General features: G+C 40.5%; 1 protein-coding gene across 3 annotated transcripts; it reads left to right on the top strand.

Moving 5' to 3' along the window:
* Positions 1–886: 886 nt before the first annotated feature.
* LOC125880455 (epidermal growth factor receptor kinase substrate 8-like protein 1) lies at positions 887–13,601 on the top strand. Of its 3 annotated transcripts, none has more exons than XM_049562956.1 (19): positions 887–985; positions 2,978–3,014; positions 3,109–3,267; positions 3,415–3,564; positions 3,683–3,765; positions 4,902–5,014; positions 5,277–5,332; positions 5,441–5,570; positions 5,675–5,763; positions 6,087–6,161; positions 7,492–7,640; positions 7,970–8,114; positions 8,560–8,603; positions 8,688–8,796; positions 8,907–9,032; positions 9,135–9,297; positions 11,127–11,292; positions 11,522–11,654; positions 13,102–13,601. In XM_049562956.1, the coding sequence occupies exons 2-19, from the start codon at positions 2,985–2,987 to the stop codon at positions 13,186–13,188; spliced, it is 2,007 nt and encodes a 668-aa protein (XP_049418913.1). In that variant the 5' UTR covers positions 887–985; positions 2,978–2,984; the 3' UTR covers positions 13,189–13,601. The 3 variants fall into 3 exon arrangements, with proteins under 3 accessions (XP_049418913.1, XP_049418912.1, XP_049418914.1); XM_049562955.1 differs by having other exon boundaries at positions 8,557–8,603; XM_049562957.1 differs by lacking the exons at positions 887–985; positions 2,978–3,014; positions 3,109–3,267; positions 3,415–3,564; positions 3,683–3,765 and adding exons at positions 4,228–4,354; positions 4,608–4,784 and having other exon boundaries at positions 8,557–8,603.
* The last annotated feature ends 170 nt before the right edge of the window (positions 13,602–13,771 follow it).

Genomic DNA, 13,771 nt, shown 5'->3' with positions numbered 1-13,771 from the left:
GCAGCTCTCTGCATATTCGTCGCTGCTGAGACTCGCGCTGAGACTTGTTTCACTTTCGTATTTCAAAAGCCTTAAAAATGTTCAGTTGTTTTCGTTTGTTCATTTCTAACTATGTTTGCTTGCTAACACACTAGATTAGTAACACAATATTACTAGCATCGTTATTGAGCACCAAAAGTTTATCATACACTGACCACTGACATCCAAATGTATTTGGGTGAGTGAGTGGACACAGGCAAAAAATACACCGCAGGCACATTCATCAGTAAAAAAGAACACAAAGACAAGATCTACTGCTTTTGTCACAATTTTATTTTCAAGATAGGATGATAAACACGGTGCATACAGGATTACGACTGCTGGCGCCACTGGAACAGCCATGATGATCTATAGTATCCAAGAACGGACGAACCAAACATCGACCTTATTGAGGGCCATTCATGTTCTTGTGTCAGTCACTGTTGTTCTCCTACATGCTTGGCACATGGGAGAAGTTTCAGTTCTGCAATCTCTCCATTAGATGCCACTAAATCCCACATGCTGGACCTTTAAAGACAAATGTACAAGTTTGAAGAATGTAGATGTAAAAAAAAATTGTCAACAGCTGCAACTTAAAAAAGCTATCTGTAACTTGATAAAATCTACATACAAGCAATTGTTCAAACGATATTTTCTGTAAGTTTTATTTAAGTAGTAGCTATGAGCTTGCAAAATGTTCCCAAATGCTTCCCAGTGTGAAATACGTGCACTTGATAGTATATGGTTTTACAAGGGAGAGAATGAGTAAATATTTTTATCTCTAAGGTGAAGTAGTCAACTGGGCGGGACGTCCCAAGGTGACACACCTCTGCTCTGTAAAAGCTTTCAATACCAGAGAGAAGAGAGTGAGTTACACTGAGACACAGGACAGGTTTTACTGTCTCTAGAAACACACATACACAGCTGTTGACACTGGGAATTAAGTATTGGAAACCTATCAACTTTGGTAAGCTGACCAAACATCCATTTTCAATCATCAGTCTCTGTTGTAGTCTGAACTTGTAACATTAGAACAACATAATTCTTAAATTCATCTGGGCTTGTATAGCAACTATGAATCAGAGGCGGCATTGAGAGACATATGGAACTTTGTTATATTTGATACTGTTTATGCAGCTTGTGCTTAATTATGGGCAGTGATTTGTCTATCTCCCTGAAAAACATGCTGCTAATTCAGTATTTTTCATCTGTTTTAATGGCTTTTCAAACTGCTAATGTGGATTCACTAAAATTAAAAACACCTTTCCTCTTAACTGAGTTGTGGGTCATGTACCTGTTGCGATACATTTTTATTATTTCTGCAAAATTCTGACCAAAACATGACCCAAATTGTGTTGTAATATACATATGACCAATAGATGACTGATACTGATACTGATGACTAGATGACTGATACTGTGTAACAGGCTGATGTGTTGAGGTAGATTTCTGAGGTAGTTTGCTTTTGTACAGGGACATTGATTCTCAGTAATGCTGATAGAGGAATTCAGTCAAGATCTAAGAAAATGTATTTTAAGTTAAGAACAGTATACACAAGTTGCCATTCTTATTTTGCCCAGGCTTTTATTTTGAAATACCACATCATTATAAGTAACACCAACCACTCCAGTGTGGCTCTGCCTCTTTGCACAAACAAGATGGAAACACTTTTGATGAAGTATTTTTGATGAAACCAGTCTTAAGGAAGTGTAAGTGATACTGGACGCTCACTGTCTTGATACTAGTGATTCCAGCACTAATGGCCACTGAGCTGCAGAGAGATTGAATGGTGAGATACAGTGCACTGTCGTCAGACTGGTTGGGTAGCTCACTCACATACACAACGTAATCCCACATTACTGAAGCAGAGGCAGACGTATGCTCAAACAGGGGAAGGGAAACATTGAGTGAGGGTGTTCTTAGCAGGCACCGGTTACAATTTGTTAGTTTAGAGAAAGACTGGTTAAGATTAAATGGCTGCTTGCCTTGAAACAACATCATTAGTATCAGTCGAACTGTTTTCTGGTCCTCTCCTTTCTTGATCTTATCGGAGCCCATTTCCGCCACTGTGATAAGAATAAAAAACATCCTGTCAGTCGTTGTAATGGTAAACTTTCTCGAAATAATGAGTTAGTATCGCTTTATAAGGAGAAACATTCTCAAAGTCATTTGTTAGTATCTCAACATAATGACTTACTTTTCTCAAAATGATAGTTTCACAAAATAATGACTTACTTTTTCAAAGTTTTACAAAACATTGACTTAGTATTTCAAAATAATGGCATAGATTCACAAAATAATGGCATAGGTTCACAAAATAATGACAAAGTTTCTCAAAATAATGACTAAGTATTTCAAAATAATAACTAGGTTTCACACAATAATGCCTTAGTTTCTTAAAATAATGACTTGATATTTCAAATTATTAAGTAGTTTTACAAAATAATGACAGTATTTCCAAATTAAGAGCTAGTATTTCAAATTAATGACTTACTTTTACAAAATAACAATGTAGTTTCTCAAAATAATGACTTCTTATTTCAAATTAATGACTTAGTTTCTTAAAATAATGACTTAGTATTTCAAATTATTATGTAGTTTTACAAAATAATGAAATAGTAGTTCCAAATTAAGAGCTAGTATTTCAAATTAATGACTTAGATTTACAAAATAACAACGTAGTTTCTCAAAATAATGACTGAGCATCTCCAAAATAATGACCTTGTTTCACAAAATTTATATTGTAGTATCTCAAAGTTTCTCAAAAATAAAGATTTAGTATCTCAAAATCCTGACATAGTATCAGACTCATGAGTTGGTTATTTTGAGAAAGTTTCTCATAATAATGACTTACAGGATGTTTCTAGTTTTATCACACTGGTGGAAATGGTTTTTTGTATTATAACGCATGTTAATAGAAAGCTGCTCTCTCTTAAACCTCTTCTTTTTCTCTCACCAGACAAAAGATGACAAACATCAAACGACACCTTGTTAATGTAAGTCTCATCATTACATTTTGCCTCTGAGCAATATTTTTAAGATGCCTTTTCCTTCACGTCCTCATCCTTCTCTCTCTCTCTCTGCTTGCAGCACCTGCTGACGTTCTCCCTCCAGGATGGAGATGTGCAGAATGTTGAGGAAGCCCAGTCACGTCTCTCCTTCCTGGCTCAGAACAAAAAGCTGTGGAGTCAACAGATGTTTCTGGATGTGGGAGCGGATGCCATCCATCTCCGAGACATACAGAGCCAGGTGAGAACAGATGCATGATGGTCCACAAATAGACCTGTGAATTGTGAATGATTAAAATGGATGTAGATGAGATTTCTAAGTGCTCAACTTAGAGATGCCACTCATATTTTCATGCATGATGACCTTCAAATTCATCTGCTTGTGCAGGATGAACTGGAGAAGTATTCTTTCAAGTCCATCTACCGCTGCGACGCCATTAACACAGAAAAACACTTCCCATCCCTCCTCCTGTTGGTCTGCCAAAGTGCGGACCAGAAGAAGCCGGACATTCACTTCTTCAACTGCGAGACCGTGAAGGTGAGTAACAACCAGCACCTGAGCAGCTTCTCCAGTCTGACTCAGTGAGGCAGTATGAATCATCAGCCCTGGTTCAAGTTTTACAAGTGATGCCACTTCCTGATTCTCATTCTCACAGGCAGAGCAAATCTGTGATGACATCGCGAGAGCGGTTTCAGGTTCCTCCTCCAGCAGGAGTCAAAATCTCCCTGCTGCCCTCAGGTACAGTAAATGTCATGGTCACAAGACATCAAAACGACTCTAAGGAAGATTTTAAAACTGAAAACCGCTCAGCTGATGTCAGTTCTTTGTGGAAACTGAAGCTTTTAAGTGATAACTTTCAATGTTTTATCGTGGTTTCAATGGAAGAAAGCATGTCTCTGTCTCTGTGTGTGTATGTTTGCCTTCACATTGTATGGCAGGAGGTTCACGGGAAGCCAAACAAAAGATAGACACAGATAAAACTTCATCATTCAGACCGACCTCCCATTAAACTGTTTGCATTTCTCCTCTTTTTACTGCCATTATGTCATATTTTCCACTGAATCAAAGCAGGCTGGTGTCACCATCCACCTGAGAGGGAGAGAGAGAGAGAAAGGGCAGAGTAAACAGCTGAGAGAGAAAGAGACCCGTTTTACCGGTTTGCACATAACTTAGGAAGGTGTGACAGAGATAACAAGTCCATTGTGACACAAAGCAAAGAGAGAGAGCAGAGGAGGGATGACGGCCGTGAGGTGCATGCTCGGGGCCTGAACGGATTACCTGCTTTGATAAATTTCTCTTTAAAGGACGTGTGAAGGACAGACATGTGGTAAGACAGACAGATGGCTTGGTTTATGTGTTTCGATTTTGATTCAATAAAGCGACTGTAAAGTTTTAGTCAGCGCTCTGAGGTGTGTTTTACAAGAGCAGGCAAACATACAAGTTTAGTTTTTTCCCTTTAGAACTGGCTCGTCGCTGGCTGATTTGATTAAGAGCAAAACTGAGACTGGAGCAAAGTGTTGTGTGCAATGAAGGCTACAAGCCATGAGAAAGCACAGTCAGACTGTTTACTGTACTTTCAGGACGGAATAAGGGCTGAGGGATTGAATTTCAGCGGCATCACGTTATGTCTATTGATGGAGGACCGCGTTGTCTGGCTGGATTCACTGATCAAAGATGTCCTCCTGTTGGAGCTTGTCTCCGAGGCTGCATCCATTTGAGGCTCTCAGAATGAAGATGAGCCTGTTTGCCATCCAAATGTGTGTTTGGCTTGTTTAAGGGTGTTTCCTGTGATTGTGCTGAGTGAATGTCAAAGCAACCTGTGTAACTTCACTTGTAGTTTGTGTGTGAGTTGAAATTCTCCTCTCATTCCCCAGGCTTCCTCAGAGTGGGGGAGAGGTCATCGACCCCTATGAAATCCCAAGCCCCCCTGTCCCGCATGCTCCAAATCCACCACCGTCCAACCCTCCACCTTACCCTGGACTCAGAGGTAAGACAGCAAGACTATTTTTCTCATGATTGCTTGTGTAGGACTGAAAAGCAAAAGCATTTGGAGGGATTTGTAATGATGAGAAGGTAAGAAGAAGGAAAAGAGAGAAGTGAGAGGTATGTAGGAGCACAGTGATTGCTTTGTGTGTTTGTGTGTTTAGAGAAGGGGTGGGTTTCAAGGGTAAAGGGGGCAGGGATTCCAAATGCAGCAGGGCCATGAATGAAAATGGATGAACCGAATCCTCTCCTCTCTTCCGCAACAGCGAACGGCGTGAACGGCGGGCTCGATATCTCCTTCCTGCGAGCAGAGAGAGAAGTGGTACGCCTCCTTCATCCACCATCCACCATCCACCTTTGTGTCTTTGCAGTCACCTGTGGCCTTAATTCATATCTGCACAGAGTAACAATCTGACTCTCCATTCCTCAGGGGATCCTCAATCACTGTTTTGATGACATCGAGAGCTTCATGGGAAAGCTGCAGCAGACCGCAGAGGCTGCGACGGTGCTGAACCAGAGGAAGAAGAAGAAGAAGAAAAGTAAAAAGCAAAGCGCTGAAGGTAAAAAGAGACGAATGGATGTTTTTTTTTTTGCAGATGACACTCACTAGAAAGTTGAACTAACACAGCTATGGCTCTGTTTTCTTGTGCTTTCTGAACAACAGAAGATTTACTCACTGCAAAGGCCCGTCCTCCACCAGAAGAGGAGTTCATTGATATCTTCCAGAAATTCAAATATTGCTTCAGCCTGCTGGTGTGTATTCAGTCTAGTTATTATAGTTTTGTCATTTTCATCAGTTTTTATTTTGGTTTTCAGTTCAGTTCACTTTCCAGAGTTGGTCTGCTCTTTTCAGTGCAGTTCTTAATGCTTACATTTTTTTTGTTTTAGTTACATTTTTATTAGTTTTAGTTTTTTTTTTAATATACAATATGGGAGGTATTTGTCAGGGGCAAGATTCCAGAGTCCAGAATAGATATTTCAATAGGCAAGGCAGATGACTCACAGTCATGTAGTCATCCCTCAATAAAATATGAACCATACATACATATTAAATCCCTCCATTTATTTCTTTACAGGCTCGTCTGAAGTCGGCCATCTCCAATCCTTCATCAGAGGAGCTTGTTCATCATGTATTCAAACCTTTGGATATAGTGAGTGTTTTAACCTCTACGTCTCCACCAGTCAGGCGAGCAAGGGCAACACCTGTTGTTGCTATTGTTGTAAACACAAGGCCTCGTCTTTTATAGCAGCACAGAAAAAAAAAAAAAAAGACTGAGTGGAACATGACGAATATCCTAAAATAAATCTAATGATGTCACATTGTTTACTAAATGGGAGCAGGTGACCACAGGACAAAGATGGAGATCTGTAGACATGAAGTTATATAATGATGTTATTTTGATTATTTACCTGAAAGTGATGGGTGTGTGTTTGTCCCGGAGCTGGTATTGAACACAAATATAAAACGTGTCATGTCGTAATAATTGAAAGTTGGCAGTGTAGTAAAGTACAGAAACTACAAGTTCCACTCAGTATTGACACAGGGCAGCTCCCCGCGTGATAGCCTAATTGAGACTCCAAACCCTGGATAAATGCAGCATTTGTCAGATCCGGTTTACATGGCAGTATTTGTATGCAGGTATGTGTTCTTGGTACACACTCTGTGCAGCATTTGTTTTAGATTTGAGCTGGACTCTCTTATTACTTGAAAGGTCACATTGCTGTCCCCTGACTGCTGCTTTGAATTACAGCGCGGGTGTATTTCGGCTGTCAAAAGTAGGTCAAATATGGCTTTCTGTAAAAGCCAAAAATGTTATGAGAAAATATCAGATCTGATAAAATTTTCATACTTTATTTTAGGGTTCAAGGAACTTCAAAATCTAATGATGTAACCTTACTCTTGACGTTGCATTCAAAAGTATATCACGAATCAGCAGAAACAGAAAGATATCAAATATATAAAAATATATCAAATACGAGTAGTTGGCATAGTTTGGGGAATATATCCAGACATGTGTTTGCGTGCAGATTTGCACATCAGAGAGCACCCTGGCAGTTGATGTGAAGCATCGTACATGGAATTTCAGGTGTGTCCCGGTGGATGTTTGATATGACATTAAGGTAATGAGTAATGAATCAGGCCTCACTGAGAGAATCAAAGGGTGAAATGGGTGTGTTTGATTTGTGTATACTGGCACACCTGAATAGAAACAGCCTCATATTTCTGGGCCTGTGTATGTCATTATGTGTTGTTTGGGTGTGTGGATGCATCCATTAGGCTTTTATGAGTGTCTTTGTCCGCACAGAAGAAAAAAAGTATCAGCCATCTGCAAATGATCAAATTATATGAAACGTGTACAAACTTGCAATCAGCAGAAATAGTTTATTTTTTAGACTTTAGATTTTTTAGACTGTCATTATCAGATGTTTTTGCAGACTGGGGGCATGAACACTGGTTTTGTTATGTCTGTGTGTGTGTAGATGGTGAGAACAACAGGGGGACCAGCTCTGGGAGCCTCAGTGTCCAGCCCCGCTATGACCAGCTCTGCTGTCTCCCTCCTACAAGACAACCTGAGCGAGGAGGAGAGGCAGCTGTGGACATCTCTGGGTCCCAACTGGACGACACCACGGTCAGTACCAACAATATCTAGGTGTGCCAGTTTAACAGTGGTAACATGACATATATTTAGTCATATTTTGTGTGTGTGCTTTAACTAATATTTACAATACACAAGTTGGTTCATTGCCATGTGAACATGTAACAATGATGGCAGGCCCTCAAAGCAAATCCTTCTCAGAGCCCCCAAAAGTCTAGGGCCACCCCTGTTGGCTGCCTTAAAACCTAAAAGTAAGCATTGTATTAACTTGCAGAAACTGGATGGAACTTTTTTAAACGTTAATCATAGTAAAAAGCCAAGTACACCAAGGACTAATGCAGTGACTCTGTGTACTCTCTCAGCTCTCAGCTCAGAGGGCCCGTAGCACCCTACACACCTGTGTTCTTGGATGGTTGGAAGCCAGAAGCCTTGAGGGCAGACGGGCAGGTTTGGGAGGATCCGGTCGAGTCACAGCACAAACATGAGGCCCTCCAAGTTAAGCAAGAGGTATGGAATACCTGTGCGTGGTATGGGTTAGACGCTCGCCTCCATTGTGTGTCAGAGGAGAGGAGCGCTCAAAATATGTGTGTAAAGGCACAACACAGGGGTTGAACATAATAACAGACACACAACAACACGTAAATATCAAGATACCCTGTAGGGCTGTCAGTTCACCTCAGTTCTGTCACGCAGGAGATACAAGCTGTATTCAGTGTGCTTGCACTAATATGGCCTTGTATTCCTGTGCTGTCAACAATTTCTGGCATAGTTGTGATTATTAAAGGGACAGCTCACCCAAAAATCAAAAATACAGCTCATACTGCACAAGCTGTGTGTATGAGTCTTTTATTTTTTCAATCACCCCTGACCCATCCCTCTGTATGATGACCCTTTACCTGTCTGTGTGCCTGCTGTGTACTCACGAGTGTCCATCTGGTTTCACCCACAGCAGCAACAGCCAGCTGGTCCTCAAGACATCCATGTCAGTGATGAAACGTAGGTCATCTTTAAGAAATCAATCAATCAGCTCTGACACTTTCCCCCCTGACCGTATGCTAACAGTGTCTGCTTCCCTCTCAGAGACGGCAGCACACCCCCACCACAGTCTGAGAGACTCTACAGCTGCACTTATGACTTCATAGCCAGGAACAGCAGTGAGCTGTCAGTGCAGCGCGGGGAGACACTAGAGGTAATGAAATGTGGCATAATAAGACATGTTCATGATGCGTTCAGGGACCCATCATGAAGCTTGATACAACCAACAGTACTCTGACTGACAGCAACTCCTCCATCTGACAGGTGATTGAGTCGTCCAAGCGTTGGTGGAAGTGTCGCAACCGCTACAACCAGATTGGCTTTGTTCCCTTCAATATCCTGGACTCCATGACTCACATAGACAGCCCCGTCACAAGTCCATCTCCTCGTGTAAGACACAAACACATATCACACACAGAGGTATGCTCTCACCTGTACACACCTGAGTGAATTCCACTTTAATTTTTCTCTCTCCGCCTCTCATCCCTGCAGGTTCCAGTTCCTCCTCCCCTCCACTCCTCTCAGCGCCCTTTCTCTGCAGTCGCACCCACTCCTCCTACTCCACCTCAGGCCACAACCCACTCCCCTCAGCGCCCACGCAGCTTACCGCCATACAGCCAACATGTACCTTCTGCAGAGGACCCAGATACTAAAGGTACGATGCTGTATGTGCTCGTGTAGGAGGTGTGGGTGTGTCACAAAAATGTTGTGATAAGATGGTTTGAACATAGGGTGCCATAATGTCCCGGGCTGTCTCTGAGACAGATACTGTGAGTGTGTGTGGGTGAGTCAGAGATTAAAGGGCAAGTACACCCTTTTTCAAAATTCATACATGTCATTTCTATGGTGTAAGACAGTCCAAAAATAGAAGTAAACATGAACAGTCTCAAAACCCAAATTATGATGTGATAGGGTATCAAATCTGGAGCTGTTCCACGGACAGTGAATTGGGAGAGATGTTCTAGAGGACACAGAGAGCACCCAGGGGAATGCTCTGAGTATATGGGTACATTTTCTGTTTCAGAGTTGAGAACACTACAACAGGATGAAACTCATTTGGGTATAAAAAGACAACAAAAATTATGTGTTCCCCCCAAATCAGGCTCCCATTCATTGTCAATGGAGCAGCTTTAAACTTAATTCCCTATGACATTACAAGTTTCACATTTCACACCAAGTACAGAGTTTCGTATCAAAAAATTTGCATGAAAATGTATTTTTAAAGAAAATGATTCTGTGGGTTCTTATGAGTGCTCGCACACCTTTGTGGCCCTTGATTTCAGTGGATGTCCGCCATAGATGTATAAAGAGAACTGGATACACTGCTGAAGGCGGGGCCCTCATGCTCAGTGGTGCTTGAGGAAAAAGATAGATTTCCCTTGTGGGAAATTACCCAGATCTTCTGCACCATGGGGCCCATAGAGGAGGTGCACTGGTGTAGCAAACCTCCTCCGGCTGAGCGGCTAACTTCCGGTTTTGTGCTCCACTATCTTGAATGGGAATAAAATGATAGAACTGTGCAGCTCTTCTAGACTTTCTAAATGTTATTAGACATTTCACAGAGGTTGTGACACTCAAAGAAATGCATCCACTGATTTACAGAATGAAAGTCAATGTGAAAAAGTCTTTTTGGCCCCAGTAGCATCACGTGTCGGACCCAGATGTTGTAATCCTACATTTTGTGGCTATGTAAAATTGTCTTTGCTGTTCCTGGCTGCTTGATTTCCACCTGCGGAAACTAAATCCTTTGTTCCAAATGATGTCATACCTCCAGGTCATATCTAGTTAGCTGCCAAAGTGGAGAACATTCTTATCAATTTGGTTTCTGCTTCAGCTGATACAATGAAGATACCAATCCAGCTGATATGCACTTACTTACTGTTACATGTTAGGCATGATTACAATCCCCTAATAAGAACATGCTTGTCGTGTTTGTCATGGGTGGGGGGTGATTGTTTGTTAGATGGTAGGTCCGATGTTTGGAACAGCGATGCCATAGTGATAAGTTACAGAACATCAGACATTTATAATATAATAAAATATAGATGCTCCCAGTCAAGTGTGGGAAGAGGGTGTGAAACATGAGGAAGCAGGGTTGACTGATTACAGGCCGTGAATCTTTGAAACAGCAGGGAGAGTGTATGTTTTTGTAGAAACAGGACCTCGGAGCAATGGCTGCTTGTTTTCAGGATAACACTCTCTGTTGAGGTAGGTTGTTGTTGTGTGGAGTGGACACTGGCACTGTTTAGGAGGAAACTTTTTTTGACGAAAATGGGACTCGGCAAAGTGGAAAAGTCACAATGGACCTGGTGTGTGTAGTTGTCATTGCATGCAGATTAGATCATGGAAATAATGTATTGGAAATCTTAATTAAGGTGGTGTTCCACTTTGAGAGCACAAAGACATATTAATAAACAAATGTCAAGTACGCCAAAAAGCTACAAAACATTATGTGCTCAATGATGTCACTTTTTATCTTCTCAGTCATGCTGATAAATGACGAGCTGCTCCAGAGGCTGACCAATGGAAAGGCGAACCTGAACAAACCTCTGGTCATCCCTCGCTCCTCAGAGACCTCTGTGCCTCTGAACTACCACTCTCCTCCAGACGAGGTGGCCAACTGGCTCAGAGGGAAAGGCTTCAGTGAGCCGTGAGTGACGTCTCAACTACTGAACACAGACTAGCTCACCTCGTTCTTAAAACAGAGAAAAACAGCTTAAAGATAGGAGTAATTAACTACACTGTACAGATGATTTCCTGTATCAATTTAGATTTATAAACTTAAGCCTGGATATATATCTTTATAATGCAAAGTTTGACAAGAGTTTGAATTTTTTAGATAATGACTGTGGAGTCATTTGTATTTTTCTGTCCCGCAGAACGGTGTCATGTTTGGGAGTGCTGACAGGCGCCCAGCTCTTCTCCCTTACCAAGGACGAGCTACAAGCTGTGATTCCAGACGAGGGCGCCAGAGTGTACAGCCAGCTCACTGTGCAGAAATCACTGCTGGAGGTAAATACAGTACAATACGGCTGCTTTAAAGTAGGACCTTATTTCCCTGTTTTAATCAATGACAAAATTTTTGAGTGAGCACAAAACTCATTTGAATTTTTGAAAGCAAATGACATTTTCAGGTTGCAAAATTGATGCTTAATTTTTTGCATAAATTGCCACAGCAAGTTAGGCACATCATTTGAAGATGGTAACACTCACAGTCAAATATATCCAGTCTTGTTGGCAGAAAAATGCAGTAATTACAGTTTTTAGATATGTCAACCAGAATCAGGTGGTTGGAAAATGAACTGTGTGAAAACTGACTCTACGTTCATGTTAAATTTTTCTGTAAATGCACCCTGGAGCCTGGGGAAACAAACCGCAGCATCATTTACTGGTTACCAAAGATGTAATTTACCTACAGTCACTAACATGGAATGATTATACAGTATTATTCTGTGAGCATGAAAATGCTACTGAGTCTGTTTATTCTGTCATGCAGTGTTGGAGGAAGTACTCAGATCTTTAACTTGTGTACAAGTAACAATACAACACTGTAGAAATACTCTGTTACAAGTATTGAAAATGTTACATAAGCAAAAGAACAAAAGTTTTAGCATCAAAATTTATTTTGAGGACCAAAAGTAAAAAACTCATTATGCAGTATGGCCCATTTCAGAATAAAATACAATATTAGGCCATAGTTATAGATGCATTGATGCCTTAATCACTGTAATGTTGCAGCTAGTACACGTGGAGATCATTTTAATTTATTTAAATACACTTCATATTTTCTCCTGGGAACCAATAAAGCCTAAATGATATACCATCATTTATTACTATTATTTTTTGTATTGTTAAATTGAGTACGAAAAGTAACTTGTTACTGACGCTGTCAAGTAGATGTTAGAGTATGAAGTTCAAGAAAATAGAAATACTCAAGTACAAGTACCTTAGTGTTTTTAAGCACAGTACTCGAATGAATTTCTTTAAAACCTGCATATGTTAAATTATGTATCTGCTCTCTAGCTGTGTTATTAATAGAAGTGTTCACTGAGGTCTGTGTTCAGCCTTGAAGGCCACATCAAAACACGTTTTTAACTCTTGTGCTGAGAGCATTTTAAACCTGTACAAATATCACATGCTGAAATATACAGATTGCTTCATTACTACTCTGTTGCTAAGGCAACAGCTTTGGTCCCTGTTTACTTCCTGTCAGCTATCAAGGAAACTATTAATAGTCTACTTGGTTAGCCGCCACATTAACAAACAATCCAACAGTGAATACAATTGGACCCATTTAAAATCTTGATGTTGTTAAGGTTGGAAGAGTCTATCCTTTTACCACCACTTAAATGATATTTAATTTCTCTGATTACCTCACAGCATTTGTTTAAAAAAAATAAATAAATAAAAAAAAAAATGTCCCTTTATTTTCATCTGCCCTTATTTTTTGCTTCTGCAGGATACCAGACGGGCCACGGAGTTGGAGGCCGTCATGGAGAAACAGAAACAGAAGGTGGATCTGAAACTGGAGAGCAGCACATTGTGAGCAGCAGCAGCGGGTGTCGACATCATGAAAGAGGTTCAGATGAAGGATTGTGTTCTTCTGGTCGTGTTGTCACATGAGAGTGAACTGCTGAATTATTAATTCTGTTCACCAGTAAACAAACATGCAACAGCGGCTTGACCATCTAACATTGTCTGTGAGGACTATTGTGCTATAATGACCTTGTCTTAAAACCAAAGCGAACCAGATATTTAAAGCAGCCGCTGTGCTGATGAAATATTTTAAAGTGTATGTTGTTGATTTTAATGTGAATAGTTTTCTGGTCTCATCTCTACTTAGTAGGTAATGACTAACTTAAAATGTATTTATCTTTGTTTGTAGAACACTTGTCGAATAATTATTAACATGCCTTGACAATGACAAGACCTTGGCAGACAATAAAAATTAAAATGGTGGGATGTTGTTTTTTTTAATCGAGACGTGAAAGAAAGATTTCCAGCAGAACATAAACAGATATGACTTCACACATTAGGTAAAGCAATGCATCCATTAAAATCTGTTTGCAATTATAAATCTATTCAGGAGGAATTTGTCCAAAATGGGCCAAAATAAAGTTAATATCCAG

This window comes from Epinephelus fuscoguttatus, linkage group LG20 (assembly GCF_011397635.1).
Source record: "Epinephelus fuscoguttatus linkage group LG20, E.fuscoguttatus.final_Chr_v1".
NCBI classification, from domain to species: domain Eukaryota; kingdom Metazoa; phylum Chordata; class Actinopteri; order Perciformes; family Serranidae; genus Epinephelus; species Epinephelus fuscoguttatus.
Note: the sequence above shows the minus strand (reverse complement) of the source record. Positions and strands in the feature narration are given on the sequence as shown.

What these genes read in the sequence shown, in the direction of transcription:
- LOC125880455 (XM_049562955.1), top strand. Translation starts at nt 2,985, where the DNA reads ATGACAAACATCAAACGACACCTTGTTAAT. An exon ending in ACCTTACCCTGGACTCAGAG is followed by an intron (nt 5,015 to 5,276) that starts GTAAGACAGCAA and finishes CTTCCGCAACAG; the next exon opens with CGAACGGCGTGAACGGCGGG. An exon ending in CCCTCCAAGTTAAGCAAGAG is followed by an intron (nt 8,115 to 8,556) that starts GTATGGAATACC and finishes TTTCACCCACAG; the next exon opens with CAGCAACAGCCAGCTGGTCC.